The sequence below is a fragment of the Vidua macroura genome, chromosome 3 (assembly GCF_024509145.1).
Source record: "Vidua macroura isolate BioBank_ID:100142 chromosome 3, ASM2450914v1, whole genome shotgun sequence".
Classification (NCBI taxonomy): domain Eukaryota; kingdom Metazoa; phylum Chordata; class Aves; order Passeriformes; family Viduidae; genus Vidua; species Vidua macroura.
The window spans coordinates 22,766,153-22,782,358 of NC_071573.1; the positions used below are offsets into that span (position 1 = coordinate 22,766,153).

At 38.0% G+C, this 16,206-nt stretch overlaps 1 protein-coding gene across 5 annotated transcripts in view; it reads right to left on the minus strand.

Annotated features, from left to right (window-relative positions):
- The window catches only part of MARK1 (microtubule affinity regulating kinase 1), a 56,435-nt gene that overhangs the window by 29,200 nt on the left and 11,029 nt on the right, over positions 1-16,206 (minus strand). For all 5 annotated transcript variants that reach the window (XM_053973361.1, XM_053973363.1, XM_053973360.1 and 2 more), the window contains exons 2-3: positions 5,024-5,227; positions 4,391-4,444 (exon numbers count right to left, since the gene is read on the minus strand). In XM_053973361.1, the coding sequence (XP_053829336.1) occupies positions 4,391-4,444; positions 5,024-5,227 (258 nt within the window). The remainder of the gene's footprint in view (positions 1-4,390; positions 4,445-5,023; positions 5,228-16,206) is intronic.

The following is a 16,206-nucleotide window of genomic DNA, read 5'->3' on the forward strand; positions in this document are numbered from 1 at the left end:
CAACCCTCACATTTTTATATTTAACGTAAAGTACATGGGAATTGAAAAAAAAAAGAAGTGCATTATTCTATTCAATATTCTCACAAGATTTAGAAGTTTGCTAATTGGTTTAAGACTCTAATTGGTTTAAAATTCAAATTGATTTTACAGCGACAAGAAATTTTGTTCCACAAATATTTCTAAATAAAAGCCTTAACAGTATTCAAGGACATGATTTTATATTGCAACTCTGCATTCCATGAAGCACTACTTTGAGATAAATCTCCTCCCCCACACTTTCCCTGTGCAGAAGCACGCTGGTCATTAACACCTGCAATGCCAATAACCATGTATTTACAAATATAAACACCTTTGAACAATAGCCACTACACCCCTCAGTAACACTCAGGAGACACCTCTTTGCATATAGAGGTATTTAAGCAAAAAGACCACAGTTATTTCCTACAAAGCCAAGTTTGTTAAACTTAAAAAGATCTGGATAAGCGATGTTTGTTTTCCGAGGATAAGGCAACCTGCTGCAGGATTATTATCTATTTTACTGACAAAAAAATAACATTTTCAGAATTCAGACACACTTGTATTTTCCTGAGCAGCAGTGTCCTTCTCTCTCAGAAGGTATAAGTAATGTATCTCTCATCACCCCACCACATATTTACAGGACCACTCTTCATTCTTAAAGGCTACCATTCAAAAAAAGCTCTTGAACAAGCATCTCCTTGTTGGAAAGGTGCTGTAGCCTCAAAAGCTTCACTTATAGAAAGAGACAGCACCGTACTCTGTTTCTAAAATTTGTAGTTAGGAAAAAGCTACAAGACGTGAAAAATTGTTTCCCATGCTTCCAGCTTGATATTCCAAGGCACAAACTGCAGGAAGCAAAGATCTGCCACACCACTGATAACATTTCTACTTGCTGCCAGATTAACACCTATGTTTAAGATATACATTTTTAAGTTACTACAATTAATCTGAAAATACTCAGTTAACCAAGGCTTTGTCTTCTTTGAAAAATGTGCTTGAAAGCTGCTCTACTTTCTAAACTGATACTGAGAAGGGATGTGGCAAAAGGAGCACAGCTCTCAACAGGTAGCAGTGAAATCATTCCAAATCTTTCACGCTACTTTACTTCTGTTTTCCTCAACAACAGAAGAACTTAAGTTAGAGGCTTCAAACATGTTTAAAGAATAAAAAGCTTGCTGACCCTTAGAAGGGGCATATCTGAAATACCCATTTCCTAATTAAACCTATTAGTGAAAAAAAACCACCTTCTGCTCCACGAGCACTTTGCAGAAGAGAACAGAATGCTGTTTCAGAAACATCCCTGGTGAAGCCAGTAGAGGACAAAATTTTCAATGTAGCAGACATGTAAAAAATAGACTGGCTATTTTGATAGAAATTTGTGTTATGACAAAACCCAAATACTTACACTTGGAAAGAAATTACAATAGTGACAGTGGAAAAAGCTAAGCCAGTACAGTAAGTTACTATCAAGACTGCAAGTCAATAATAAAGCCAGCTCTGTTCTAAACAGATGCTCACTGGGTATGGTGGTAACCATATACTGAACAAACTGAAAACAAAATAGAAAGGCAGGACCCTTAATTCAACATAGGTTTTCTATTTAAAGAGGTAGAGGTCCTGGAGTGAGAAATACAATGTAAGCTAAGACATTAACATAAGCTATCACATTGCATGGACAAGAAAGCAAAATTAAAAATTCACAAGGTCAGCTTACTTAAGCCATCAAACGTTAGGCCATGACACAAACTAAAATAACTCTGTCTGAAGTACCCTGTGCATACAACAGAGCATGAAAACCACTGGTGAAGAGCTAAGAAGAAACGAAACACACTTTGCTTTTATACCCGTGACTAACTACAGACCCAGCTTGTGTAACACTTCCAGCAAGTGAAGTATGTGCTCAAATATTTCTGTTTACAAAACAGAATGGTGCATGTGAAGCCATGATGACTCATTTCACTTAATTAGGTCAGTTGCAAGTACTGTAGAAAAACTGACTTGCACTCAGTATCCTTCATACTTTGGTGAATGGAAAGGGGATAGTTTTGTAAATGATCCCACACCCAAGATAACCAGAAATTTGTCTTGAGTAATAATAATCAGTAGTGATTGAAGATCTAAAAGTTTTGCTGAACTGCAAAATTTATCAGCTTTGAAGTTCTAGAGACCATCCTCTCAACCAGGAGAAATTAGACGGGTTCAAACTCAGGAGTGGTATTTTTGTGCCAGTAACATACTCCAGTGTCCTCTATAAACCTTCATTAGATAAACGTCCCTATCAACACAATACTCCTATCACTGCTTCCCATTCCCAACACTGCCTCTTGAAGAAAAAAACCCAACCATTTAACAGCCCTTTGTACAGTATAAGCCTGATAACAAAATCATAAAACTTCACATTGCAGTGATACTAAATAGTATAAGAAGAAACACAAACAAAATGTAATAGTTCAGTGCAGAAAGAAAAAAAGAGAGATTGATTTCATAGAACAGAACAAGAATTTTTATGATTTTACTAACAATCCACAAATGACCCACTAAAATACTAACAGAAATTATCTTAAGCATGCTAATGAACCACCCTCTCGCCCTTATTTGCTTTGTATTTACAATTGCTTTAGTGACTGTGCAAAAATTGTGCTTAAGTTTACTTAAGAGCTTTCAGGCAACCAATGTTCATTCACTCAGTCACAGCTAAAGACATAAAGCTTCAAAACAAAGATTATTTTTTCTGAAAACCATAATCAGTATTTTACAAATGGAAACATGATACCAACAAATTACCCAATTTTTCAGTGTGAGCAGAAGATGCATGGGATCAATACATTTAGAAGTTACTGAAGAATGAAATTCCAGTTAAATCACTAAATTTAAACATCTATCCTTAGTTCTACTATAAGCTGCTTCTAACAGTACCTAACACTGTTTGTCTTGTTGCCAGCTTTCCACTCAACAAAAACAAGTAACAGCAGCAATGTCCTATTGCATCAGTATTTTATGTACTATTTGTGCAGTGTGAGAGCATGTTTTGTATGCTATAGAAGTCTTATTTATACTTGGAATAGTTTATTGAATTATTCTTGAGTATTTTTCTATGAAATACAACTTAACATTTAAACTATTTTCCCAAAGCTGAGTTTTTCTTGCTTAGTTTTCCAGAAAGTTTTAACATATTTTATCTTCTCATTGTTCAACAATGAGACAAACCCAGCCCTTCAAGTGTGAACACCAAGCTAGCTAGGAAATAAGCTACATGAGCAGCACAGGATTTCCACAATATGCTCTGTCACACGCTGCCCCTGTAGGTCCCTCTTCTCTAGCTCAAATATTAGCAAAGAGATTTGCTTAATACAGGATATAGGACTTAACAGCAAAGCTTCTGCATGGACTGCACAGCAGGTTGAATTAAAAAAGAATCCAGAAGAACTCATACTCCAGTACTACAAAGGAGACATTAACGCAAATAAAAGTATAAAAGAGATAAAAGAAAAAAAGAAATTAAAGCAAAGCTGTTTACAACTCCCCATAACCAAAGTTACACAATAAAATAAATTGTAGCAGCAGCCAGAGATAAATGAACAGCAATAAGCCCTGGCCTCTTTCTCTCATTTCTACAGCTACAGACAACAGCAGTCTAGTATTTGTAAACAAAAAATACCCCAAATTTTTATAATGGGCACCCCCCAGTAGGACAATACAACCTTTCTGTGCTTTAGCCACAACAAAACATACAGAGAGTTAAATAGTAAAAATCCAAACCAAACAAAAATCCCCAGGGTTTTGATAAAACCTTTATCACAATGACTATGAAAGACTTCTGAATTTCTATCTACAGGCATAAACAACACTGCTTTGATTATATTCACTCATTTTGTCAATTCTGTGCACAAAAAGTAATTGCCACAGGTCCCCTGAGTTCAGCAAATATTTTATTAAAGTTGAAAGAGTATAAAGACAAGTGTAGAAAAACCCATTAAAGCAATAGAAGTTGATACTCTAAGTCCACAAAAAACCCAATTAGTACATTAAAGAAAAAATCCAAGAAGAATACCATCCTTTACAGCATTAAATCTTGGTTTAGCATGTAGACAAACTGTTTGTATACCTAATTGGAAAGAAATGTTACTGTTGGCGAAGAGGAAAGCTAGAGGAGGAAGGAAGAGCAAAACAACAAAGCTCAGATAGGAACCACATGGAGTCACTGCCCTCAGACAAATGAATGTGCACATTATAGCAGGGAGACCACGCTCTCCCAAGGTCACACACAAAAATGTTGTTTAGCAAGATAAGGGGATCAAATATTTTTGTCAAGTAAATAAAGGATCACAGTTTGACTGTTTACAGAATTTCAGATATTATGGTCTATTCTTACCTTTTGCAGGCTAGTAGGATTCAGCTGGGTTTTATCTATTATTTTCACAGCAACCTTGGGAAAAAAACAAACAGCTATGAATTACTAAACTCAGAAGGTTTGAACAAAACCATACTGCACCTCTGAGAGCAAGAGCACAGATGCACCTCCAAAACATGCATGTGTGTCTACTTCTACACATTTCATCAAGCAAAATTCTCAAACCTATTAAGATTTACCAGCAGGAGCCTGGAACTTTGCCACTGAGGAATCAGTTCTATACATGTCTGCATTTGGACTGAACAAGGTTATCTTGTCCAGGCCCTCCAAACACAAGATTTATCTATTAAAAGATCACCAATATCAATGAAATCTGCCTATCAATACATTTCTCTTGAGTTTCAGAAATGCTTGGGGATGAACAGATATCTTCCCAGCCCCAAAATACCATTTGATGCAGAACAAACATTTTGATCCTTTCACCAAGAAGCTGCATTTTAAAAAAGGGTGGGTGGGTAGGTAGTTAGGTGTAAACTCAGGCATGTCAGGTAACTTCTTCTATATCCTGAAACATCCTCTAGAAGAAATACTTATTGTAAAGAGAGCTAAAGAAAACAAATCAGACTGTCAGTCTTTTTTTTTTTCAAGGCTTACCTCTCTTCCAGTAAGCACATGCCTTGCCAGCTTCACTTTGGCAAAATTTCCTTTTCCTATTGTTTTCAGTAAGCGATAATTTCCAATGTGAGGATGCTCTTCATTTGTGGATGTGATGGAGTTCCTACATCGGGGGATGTTTTGTCTGCTACTTGACTTAATAGGCTGGATGTGTGGTTCAGTGTATCCATCCACAGAGGTATGCTGCAAGGCAGACAAAATAGTTGGGAATTTAGCTACTTGGATTTTAGACAATTGCAACAGACTAGACCACAAGTATAAAAAGATGTAAAGGGGAGTAATTAATTTAGCTTTTACAATATAACTGATAACTCTGGATGGCAGCCTAAGGAGAAAATGCTACCTTTGGGCAGAGTTCGATATGTATCTTATGAAAAAGTCTGCAGAAAGATTTTTACCAGCTCCAAAAGCAAAACTGCATACCTAGGCAGTAATCTACAATCCATTACAGACTTTTTTAAAGATGCCAAACCACACAGTATAGCTCTATGTTGCAGATAAATTTGTCTAATCATAATCAAATTTAGTCTTTTAAAAATACACTGTACAAAATATATTTGTACCTTGGCATATTTGGAAACAAGGTTTCACTCTTTTTTGTTAACTTTCTTCAGTCAAATGATATTACTTTTTGGTTTTTTTCAAGTAAACTTTGTTCCCAAAACATATTTGCATCTTTTAAAGTTCTTGTTCAAGTAGCAACTAACTACATCTTTATTTAAAAATAACTACTCTTTAAAACCCCGTGAGATCGCATAAAATATTTTAAATCTCAAAAGTCTGAAGAACTAAAAGGAAGTTATTTTTAATGCATGCCAACACATCATCCCACGTTAAATGTTAGTCACTGAAATCTGCTTCTGTACTCTAACTTCCAAGTATATAAGGGGCAAGTTACAGATGGGGCTTGGAATTGTTCCAAGGAGAAACCAAAGTAATGAAAAATGTCAAAGGAGTGCTAAGTGTTTCAGTATTTCAAATACTTTCTAAGAGTAGCAGATGGGTACAAATGTTTAACAGGTAAAATTTAGCTTCTAATCTTTTAAGACTTTTACAGACTTTGAAAGCTGGCAAATACTGGAGGTAGAAAGAGTGTCTTCCCAGAGCAGTTTTTAGATTTGTAGCAGAAAGGCATGCTTACTCCCAGCTAAGCATAAAGCACCAACAAACACCTGAATATTACCTGAATATTCTCCAATTACTGACTGCCTCAATTAAAAAGTGGATATCTTTGTACCCAGCCAAATGATGGGTTGTGCTGATCTCATCCGTCATTCCTTATGGAATTATTTTCATATCCAACCAGAATTTAAAGCAGTACTTCCAGTTTCAGTCTGCATTTGTTGGAGACTGAAGTCAACCCCCTCCTGTAAACACTCAGGCTTACAGGCAGTCCCACTGAACCAGGCAAGATTATTTCAGGACATAAGCAGTAGTGGAATTGGGAAAAGGAGCAAACAGCTGCAATGCAACCGGAAAAAACAAGGGGTGTACCACAACCAGAATGTTCTTCCCAAATGTAGCACAACCCTGCTTACATCACCTCCAGCATTATTAATTATTCACTATCGCCAAGAGAACAGCCCTAAATATAATTTTGTTTGTCTTTTCTTTGCATGAGTCCTTCTGCAAAATACTACTGTACTCCCACTGCTAAACTGCTTTCCAAATTACTGGAGAACCAAGCAAGCCAGGCTTGTTTAGATTCTGTGTATCAGACAAATTTATTCAGCTGTGAAATAACACGCTAGTAATAGTATTTATTCTTTAGAAGCACATCATTATAGTATTTTCTGTGGACTTTGAAAAAGAAGATCAGAAGGGCAGCTTCAGACAAAAAAGGCTATGAAACATTCCTTCAGCAACAGACCCCAGCCCCACATGCACAGCCCAAAGAAGTCTCCCCTAAAAATACACCTAAAAGTCCCCCCTATAAATGCAAAACCAGTATCTGTATGGTGCTAACAATGAATACTTCAGCTGCACTTAGAACCCATCCAGGGCTACAGCACCGTGCTACACAAACAAGTTTTAGAAGTCTTTGAGCCTCTTTACTCACTGAATTAGATCTTCACTATTAGGATTAGCAATCCTAATATCAGCTGCCATTCATATACTTCACAGGATTAGACTACTCCCAGCAGATACCTGAAGGGATCTCTTCAAGAAACAGTTGGATAGACTCAACCAATGCCATGGGCAAAGAGGAAGATGCCTTCACAGAATAGATCATTTCAATGCAGACTGAACAGGGAAAGCATTATTTAATCAAAATGACAGTACCAGATCTGAAGAGGAAAAAAGAGTAACAAGGTTCATGGTCAAGATGATTCTGGATTTTGGTCTTTTGTGACAGAAAAACTAAGCCACTCTGGATGGTTCCTAATTATTCCTTCTCAGACAGATTCTCTTCAGAGTCAACCAACCATTCTCTCCAGCTATGCCCAAGGATGATAGAAAACAGGCATAAAGAAGGTCAAATTTCCTAGTTTGTGAGCCACACATAAATATATACAATTTCTGAATTTGAACAGCACTGAATGAAATTAAAATGATGCTTGCAACAGGCCTCTTTTCTGCACATAAACAGCTTGCTATCATTGGAAAGTAAAGAGGAATTTGAAGTAGAAACTGATCAACTTCTAGAAATCAACATTCAGTGAAATTGAAACAAAAGATTAAGAAGTTGAAAAAAATAAAAATCAAGGTCAAATAACAGTATTTCAGAGATTATTTCCAAAGAATACTAAAGCTGAATTTCACAGACATATGCAAGATCCACACTGTCTAGAAGGCCAGGCTACATAGTTTTCAGATCCTTCTGGTCCATTACAATACATTCATTCATTATGCATCAGCTACTATGTGGCTACTTAAAATGCCATTTCAGTAGAACAATCTCTGAATTCTGAGAAATTTTTAAGGGTGCTGGAAACAAGGGGGCTGTAAAAACCAACAGTCTCCTTGAAGTTCACTGTCATGCAAAAACAATTCCAGTCAACAAGCTGCATTTCCCACACAGGATTTTAATGAGAGATTCTGTTATTTCACTAGATACCCTGATATATATATATATATATAAATGTAGTGGGAAACACTACCTTACTAGTACATCATAAACATGACTCAATATATTCAATTTATGTCAGTGTAAAATAAAATCTCTACAAATAAACATAAAATTAGATATTTCTTAAAATAAAATGCAATTTTATACAAAAATAGGGTGAAGCAGTAACAAGCTTAGAGTCGAAGCAGTTTATTAGAGCATTTAGGTATTTTGCACATTAGTCAAGTATTTTAAAATAAGAAAATAACTCATGCAGAACAAAATCCACCTTTTCAAAAACATTCTAAAAACATTCTCAAAAACATTCTAAAATTTCTAACATTCAATTTTAAATTGCAATAGAAGAGAACTTGATTAACACTTATTGCTCCATACTAGGTCTGCTTCTGACATATTTCACCAGGGTTGTTACAGAAATCCAAGGGCAGTAAGACCACAAGAAAGTTATCCTGACCCATTGCTTCTCGAAGCTATCATTTTCTTTGCTTACCCAAGGTAACTTCGCCAAAGCAAGATGACCTGATGGCCACACCATCTTTAAGAAAGTGCAGAAGAACTAACCCCACTAAGTAGGTACAATGTGTGGCTTTCACTACTTTACATAGTCAGCATCCTTTAGCCACTTAGTAGCCAATGGAGTAGAACTCTCAGGGATTATGCACTGTAATCAAACTTACAACATCACGTATATTAACTGCTGCTACAGCTTGGTCTTAAAAATTCCCTCCAAACCATTCCAGTCACCAATCCACAAAGCCTTTCTCAATCAAACAACACTGAAGGCCTCTCTAATCCTTCATAGTAAGAGGGTAATTTCCACACATCTATCTGCCTACAAACACACCTCACTTGATTAAACAAACCTCTTAGTGCTGAATTTTCCCCATCTTGATTTATCACAAGGCAAATTCCTTGGTAGAGCCAGCCCCTGCAAGCAAAGTCTGCACATGCAGTTCTACAAAGGCGCATCATCACACTTTCCTCACTCAGTATTTTCTAAGCTGTCCTGGACAAATGTATCTTGCAGCCAATTTTTATATTCATAACTCCTACCATTTCCAAACAAGTGCCATACACATGAGCATTTATAACAGCTGTCATATTTTGCAAATATGCAAATATTTTTCAAAATAGCTAGCCCAGACAGAGGGTATCTGAAGGATTGAGAAGTCATCTTCTAAATGGCTCTGATCTGCAACAGTTTTGCTCTTAATATATGTATATTGTAGGGGGAAACATTCCTTTAGTCGTACAACATAAACATGACTCCTGATATATTCAGTTTATGCCAGCATAAAATAAAGTCTCTAGAAATAAACACATAAAATTAGATGTTTCTTAAAATACAATGCCAGGAAAGGAAAGGGGACAGAGGTGTGAAATACTGTCCTGGATGTCCAGCTGCTGTCGTATTGCTCTCTGTCACTAGTCCTTAGGACTTAGGTGCTTCTAGCAAGCCACCTCAAGCAAGATTTTTGCTGAAGCAACAGACTGAACTGAAAGAGTCCATTTTTTTTAAAGCTCTTGTTGAACCTCAAAGTAGAAACCATCAAAGATGTTCATATGAGCTTGTTCTGCATCATATGCCAAGAGCATCCAGGTGGTACAGGTATGATACAAACTGTACATGCTTATAGTACCTGATCCCAAAGTCAGAGGCAGAAGAAGGGGATTCCCTCCTTGTCCAGGTAAGCCTCACAAATGCACAAAACCACATTTTACTCCTGCCACACTTACCTATCACATCATACTACAGCTCCTAAAGCACCTCTGCTCTATTAGAGCACTACCTAATTTTTCCTCTCAAACATGCGAAGAAGTGCTTTGGAAGGGGCAATTTAAAAGACTGAATGTATGTACACATGATTTTTTTCATAAGTTCTTAACAGCAATTAAATGCATACTAGATTGTGAATGCATGATAGAAATTGCTTCATTTTATTTTTGTATCTGCTCCTTTTTCCTCCCAGTTGTAAATTGTCTATCTCACAAAAACAAACTTCAATGGTAACAGGGAAACATTTCTACTACAAGGTGAAATAAAATCCCCCAATGCTAATAGACAAAGTGTTCCCTTCACAAAAGCAGACATGTACACGGGTGACAGGTAAATTTATACTGAGCATTGAGTAAATCTTAATCTGTGCTTGTTACTATGGGATCTAAACCCCATGGAAGTTTTGCTGGGATTTTTTTTGTTTTGTTTGCAGTTTTGTTGTTTGTTGTCTTTTAAGTGCTCAACATATGCAAATCTATGTGAGACATACAGAAATAAGTTTGCCAACTTCGAGACAGAATTGTTTTTCTCATCTCAAGCCACACAGGATGCAAAGTTTACAGCTCCATACTTGAAGCAATCTAGGAATGAAAACATTCCATGATCTACCAGTGCAGAACTAGACACAGCTAAAAGGAGTTTCAGAAGTTCATAATAAAGGATCTTCAGAATAATTCTCATTTTCATATGGTTACACCAACCTGTATTAATCCTGTGCATGATACAGTATGCTCATTCCCCTTTTTTTTTTTTACACTGCAGTAACGTCATATGGAAGGGTGGAGTTCATTATCACATGGAATTACAGATCCTTTTTATTTGATGGTTAAAAAAAAACCTTAGAAATGTGCTGGTCCATCCCCAAGATGAGAGCCAAAGCATTTTAGAAAAACAAATACCTTCATAGCATGAAATCAGGTCTTGTAACCCGAGCTCAGCTAACATGTTTCCTCCTCTCCCTGGGCCTGAAGCCCTCAGCCTGGCCAGGCGTGCAGGTGCAGCAGAACAGGACCTTCCTGCCTTTGTTCCACTTCACTCAGAATTGGCACAGTTATTTCAACCTGGCACTTTCCTTCCTGACTCATCCCAAATACACAAACAAGATTTTCCAGGGCTAATTCAGGCCAGCCAGCCCATATCATCTCCATTAATTGCTAGCACAAAACTGAACCCTCCCTGTAGCCCCATGAAAACTGAGACAAGCCAGCTAAAAGCTGCTGCAGTAAACCACAGGTGGAACCCACAAAAGGAGGGAAAAAAAGGATAAAGTTTTTGTAAAGTCCTCATTTACTCATTTTTGTCATTTGGTACAGTACTAGAAACTACCATCAACCCTATCAAGCAAAAGACTAAAACATTTCCTATCTTGTCAAAATGAAAAGTGAAATGTCCCTCACGCATGAAACCTAACACAAAACTATTTTTTTTGAAGGAAAGCACTTACGGAAAGGAAGGAACAAAACTATTCCTGCAGCCTCCTGGACACACCTAAACACAGCCCTTCACAGACGAGTTCTTTCAACATTTCTTGCCAGCCACTGCTCTTTCCTCAGGAGGTGACAGTTTAACCACACCAGTCTTTTTTGACTTATTTAATGAGATCTTCAAACCTGCCAGCACAGAGCTCCCAGTGAGTGTTCCTATCTCTCCCAGGACATCCTGCCAGCACTTGGAGGCACAGGCAGGTGCAGGGCACTACTGATTCTGATCAGCACCCACAGTTTGCTCAAAAATCCCCTGTAAAACAAAAAGAAAACTAAATGCAAATGTTGGTTGTTAATTGAACCAACCAAACAAGAACAGGAACACACCCAGAAAGCGAAACTTCTGGCAAAGGAAACTGGCAGGAGTTTTTATTGCACTTATAAATGATGCAGCCAGGTCATTTTTCAATAGGCCTGATGAAAGGCAAAAGAAGGGAGACATGAAGCAACCTACAGTTCAGGATCATGTCTAGCACATGTAGCTCCTCAAGCATTTGCAGGGCTCAAGAAGCAGAAAATGCTTTAATATCCAACTTCAAAACTGAGAGGAAAGTGCTGTTTCTACAGTCTAGAGACTGCAATCCTGAAACCTGAGGCTTGCCTCCAGACAAGGAAAACAGCAGCAGGAGGCAAGGTTTACTCACAAAAGAGCGACCAGATTAGAGTGTGAAGCATGTCTGACACTCAGGATCAAACAACCACTCTTCTGGGTCAGCTGAGGTTTTCCTACAGAAGAAAAGGATACAGCAGCTAATTGGGACCAGGCTCTGAATTGCAACTCATTCTTTCTCTCAAAGTTTATGAAATGGGCATTTTTTCCTTATCCACTGCATATCTACAACAACTCTGGATGAGTCCCCATGCGGCACAATGGCTACTGAAGCTGATTCAACACTGCTCCCACGCCCACACACACCTACAATCTCACTGCTGCTGGGGCAGCAGGACACACGGACAGCACAGGCAGCTGAGTCAGAGAAACCCTTGCAACTCTGCTGCCAGGGTCACCTCCAGCTCCCTGAGCACAGGCACCCCCTGAGACCTCCCTAGCAGCAGCACATGCAGAAGGACAAGAGGCAATACCCAGCACTGGGAAGACAGGATCACATCAGCTCCACGTTAAACTCTCGTGGAACTGCACTATCAGGACAGGAACATGGAAAAGAAAATTGATCACACTACTTTTCTTGATAATCCAAAGGCAAATTGACACCAGTAGTGAAACTTTAGCTAGGAGATACTTATTCCCATTCCACAACAAGGCAAAAACACACGACTCAGACAAGAACCAAAACCAACACAACAACAAAAATCCCCTAAAACACAAAAAGGCCCAAACCAACAAAAACGATCCCAGAAACAAGTAAACAGGCCTGCTTACTCATGTTGTTTACCCTCAGAAGAGTACACAATGTAAGCTCAAGAAGCTCCCCTTTAGGGATGACATGAATGGGCAAAGCAGCACCTCAACACTTTGCTACACAAAAGAAAAAGTTCCTCCTCCAGCAAGCTGGAGAGTATTTCTGAAGTCTTTATATACCCATTACTGGATTCATCCAGTAGATCCAATGACGAATTCATCAAGACAGATCACCATCTCATTTTAGATGATTTTACCTCAAGGTCTTACTAACTTTCTGAAGCAAAGCCAGCTTCTAAAAAGTGAAGAGATGACCAATTAAATTACCTAACCTGATAGCAGTACATACTAAATGATGCACACATGTCCTAGAAAAGAAACTGTCTTGGGCAATGAAGGACTCTAGAATGTCTGAGGATCACATTAAGCGCTGTTTCAAATGCCATTACCCAATGTTCAGCATGATTTTCCCATATTCTCTTAACGCTCCCCTTTTAGAGATCTTGGAAGTCTAATCTAAAGAGTACAGAGACTCATCTTAACAATTCCCTTCATACAATACAGTACATACAAAATAAATATAACTAGAAGTCATTCTCAAAATTAACTTGTTGCCTAGACAGAAGAGGGGAATAGAAAGCATGGATCTACACAGATTAACAAGGCCTATCTCAAGCCCTTCCACAGAGCCTTCAAGGAAGGGGCAGGGAATCATTCCTGACCTGAAGAGCACTTTCATGGCCTCTTGCACTAGAGCATACCAGTTTACTTTCTCCATGTCCAAGGCTTGATAATATGTGCTGGTCCACCACTCTGCAGCCAAGGACTTCTGGTGTCAATAACAAGTCTTGCCTCAGAAGACAGAGCTGCAGAGGGTCTAATGTACTTCATCTGTCAAGGACATACAGTTTTCATATTTAAGCCAGAATCTCATCAGACCCAGCATTCTGCAGACTTCTTTTTTTTTTCACAAACACAAGGTTGACTCTGAGGAGTAACACGTACTTTAACACAGGAAAACCAGAACACGTTCCTAAGAGGAGGAAGCACCTTAGCTGACACAGACAACAAGCCTGCACTCAAGCAGCATTCAGTTACAAGAGTTTTGTCTCATGAGAACAGACTAGCAGAGTCTACTATCCTGATGGTCTACATCCACCTGATGGTGGGAGATGTAGATACAGTTATAAGGACATCACTAAGTTTATGCTTTCAGAAGACCAACTATGCTTTACAGCAGAGCAAGATTATGACAATGTATCCAAATCTACTGGTTAGGACATGGTGAACTCAAACAGCAAAATGAAGAGAATCTTCTGCTGGGTGCTCTCTACCTTGTTTCTCACTTAAGTGTTAATTAACAGATCAAATAAAATGTCTTCAGTTGAGCAGTAGTAATTATTTACCTTTATCTGGATAATGCTATACCACATTTCAACTTAGCAAATATATTCCCAGCCTTGCAAGATTTATGCTTAACTTTAAGCTGTCCAAACAGCATCTGGCCCTTGTACCTATCTTATGATCAAAGAGTGCGTTTCTCACAGAGCTCAGACTACAACATCCACATAGGCCCTTGTTCCTAAACTTGTGCAACCACCCTGTTTTAACCTTTGGTCTTCAATTATTCATGATCACAAACGACTGCAATGTAGCACTCCAGAAATACATGCAACTAGGAAGTTAAACTGATATGTGGAAAAAAGTGAACAGCAACAATATTCCTCACAGATTTTGCAAAGAATGTAATATAGCTAGAAAAACATGATACATTTCTTTAGCTGTTTTACATTGGAAGACATAGTGATACAGTAGATAATGAATACTGATAACCACACACATACAGCACATAGATGTGCTGAATTCAAACCATGGACAGAAATCACACGTGAGTGTAACTGAGATGTAAAAACCAAGCACAAGGAAAAGAAAGAACAAAACAAATGTAACAAACCATGTAACATAATTTTACTAAGGAAGTAAAAGGAAAAAAAAAAAAAATCACAGGATGCAAAGAAAATATTAAAACCAGCAGATATTGCATTTACCCAGACCATTAAAATAACAAGTTAGGAAAATGTGCAAGAAATAATGTACACATATATATAGGTAAAGCTTAATAAGACAAGCCAGATAATCTTTGATTAGAAGTTTGAACAAACCTAGTATGTATTCAAAATGAATACAGTCATTAAAATAAGCAGTCAAACCAACAGTAAGATAAGATGTATGACCTTCTCTAGAGTCCTTGACAATCTGTGGGTGAGGAAGCCCAGATCCCCAGCTATGGACTTTACACAGGAGCCCAGCCTGCAGGCTGTACAAACTGGGCATTTCAGACTCCTTTATCTAGATGGTGAGACATCAAATAACCAGTAGCAGCAACAGCAGCCTCCAGCCCACTGTCAGCAGGGGCAACTCTCAATTCTGTCCCAAGCTGGACATCAGAACAGTTTGGATAATACTAGAGCAGCATGCCTGGAAATCCCCAGCTGAGGTGCCTTATCCAATCAGATGCTGTCTCATATTAAAACAGGAATTAATTTGATTCAGTCTCAAGGAAGGGAAAGTCAGGGCAATGTCACAGGGGACAGGGATTATACCAACCTCCCTACTGGAAACTGGGAATTTGTCCCGAAACCTTAAAGAAAAGTCTTCCCTAAGCAAATTTCAAATAGACACAACTGAATTTTTCCAGGTCTTAGGATGAACCACTAGCAATGTTTTGTTCTCTCTTCCACCACCAATGTGCCAAAGGTCCCTCTCCCACCCACAGTGCTAAAATGCTCCTTGCCTCTTAAAAGATGAGGAAAGCCACAGCATGATAGAAGAGATGATCACAGATCCCTTTATGCAGCATTGCAATCCCTGAATTATCACAGGCTCATTGGGAACTCTATTTTTTCCCTTAATTTACCAAACTAACTAGAATGCTCCCAACCTCTGGGGATGACAACTATCGTGTTAAATATTTTTCTCTCGTGTTGTTTACCCTCAGAAGAGTACACAATGTAAGCTCAAGAGGTGTTCAATAAACAGTTATAGAATCTATTCATTTTCTACTGCTGTCCTATGCCCCAACAGGTGACCCGGAATCAGGAATAGTGTTGGAGAAAGGGTAGGAAGCCATCTGGAGGTATACTTAACTCCTATATATATATATTAAAAAAAAAAAAAAAAAAAAAAAAAATATATATATATATATATATATATATATGTGTGTGTGTGTGTGTGTGTGTATAACTCCAGGCAATAAACTTTGCGGTCCCCCAGTCTGCTTTCTTCTTTTTCTCTATCTGTCACTCACCAAACTTAATCTTCAATTAAATCAAGACAATATTAGGAAAATGGCTGATGCACCATTAACACTTCCCTTGATCATAACTCCAATCTAATTCTCAAGTGCTGTATTAAATTCAGCTTCTTCATGTTAGAAATTATTTCCTGAAGGTAATGAAAACAAATAGATGG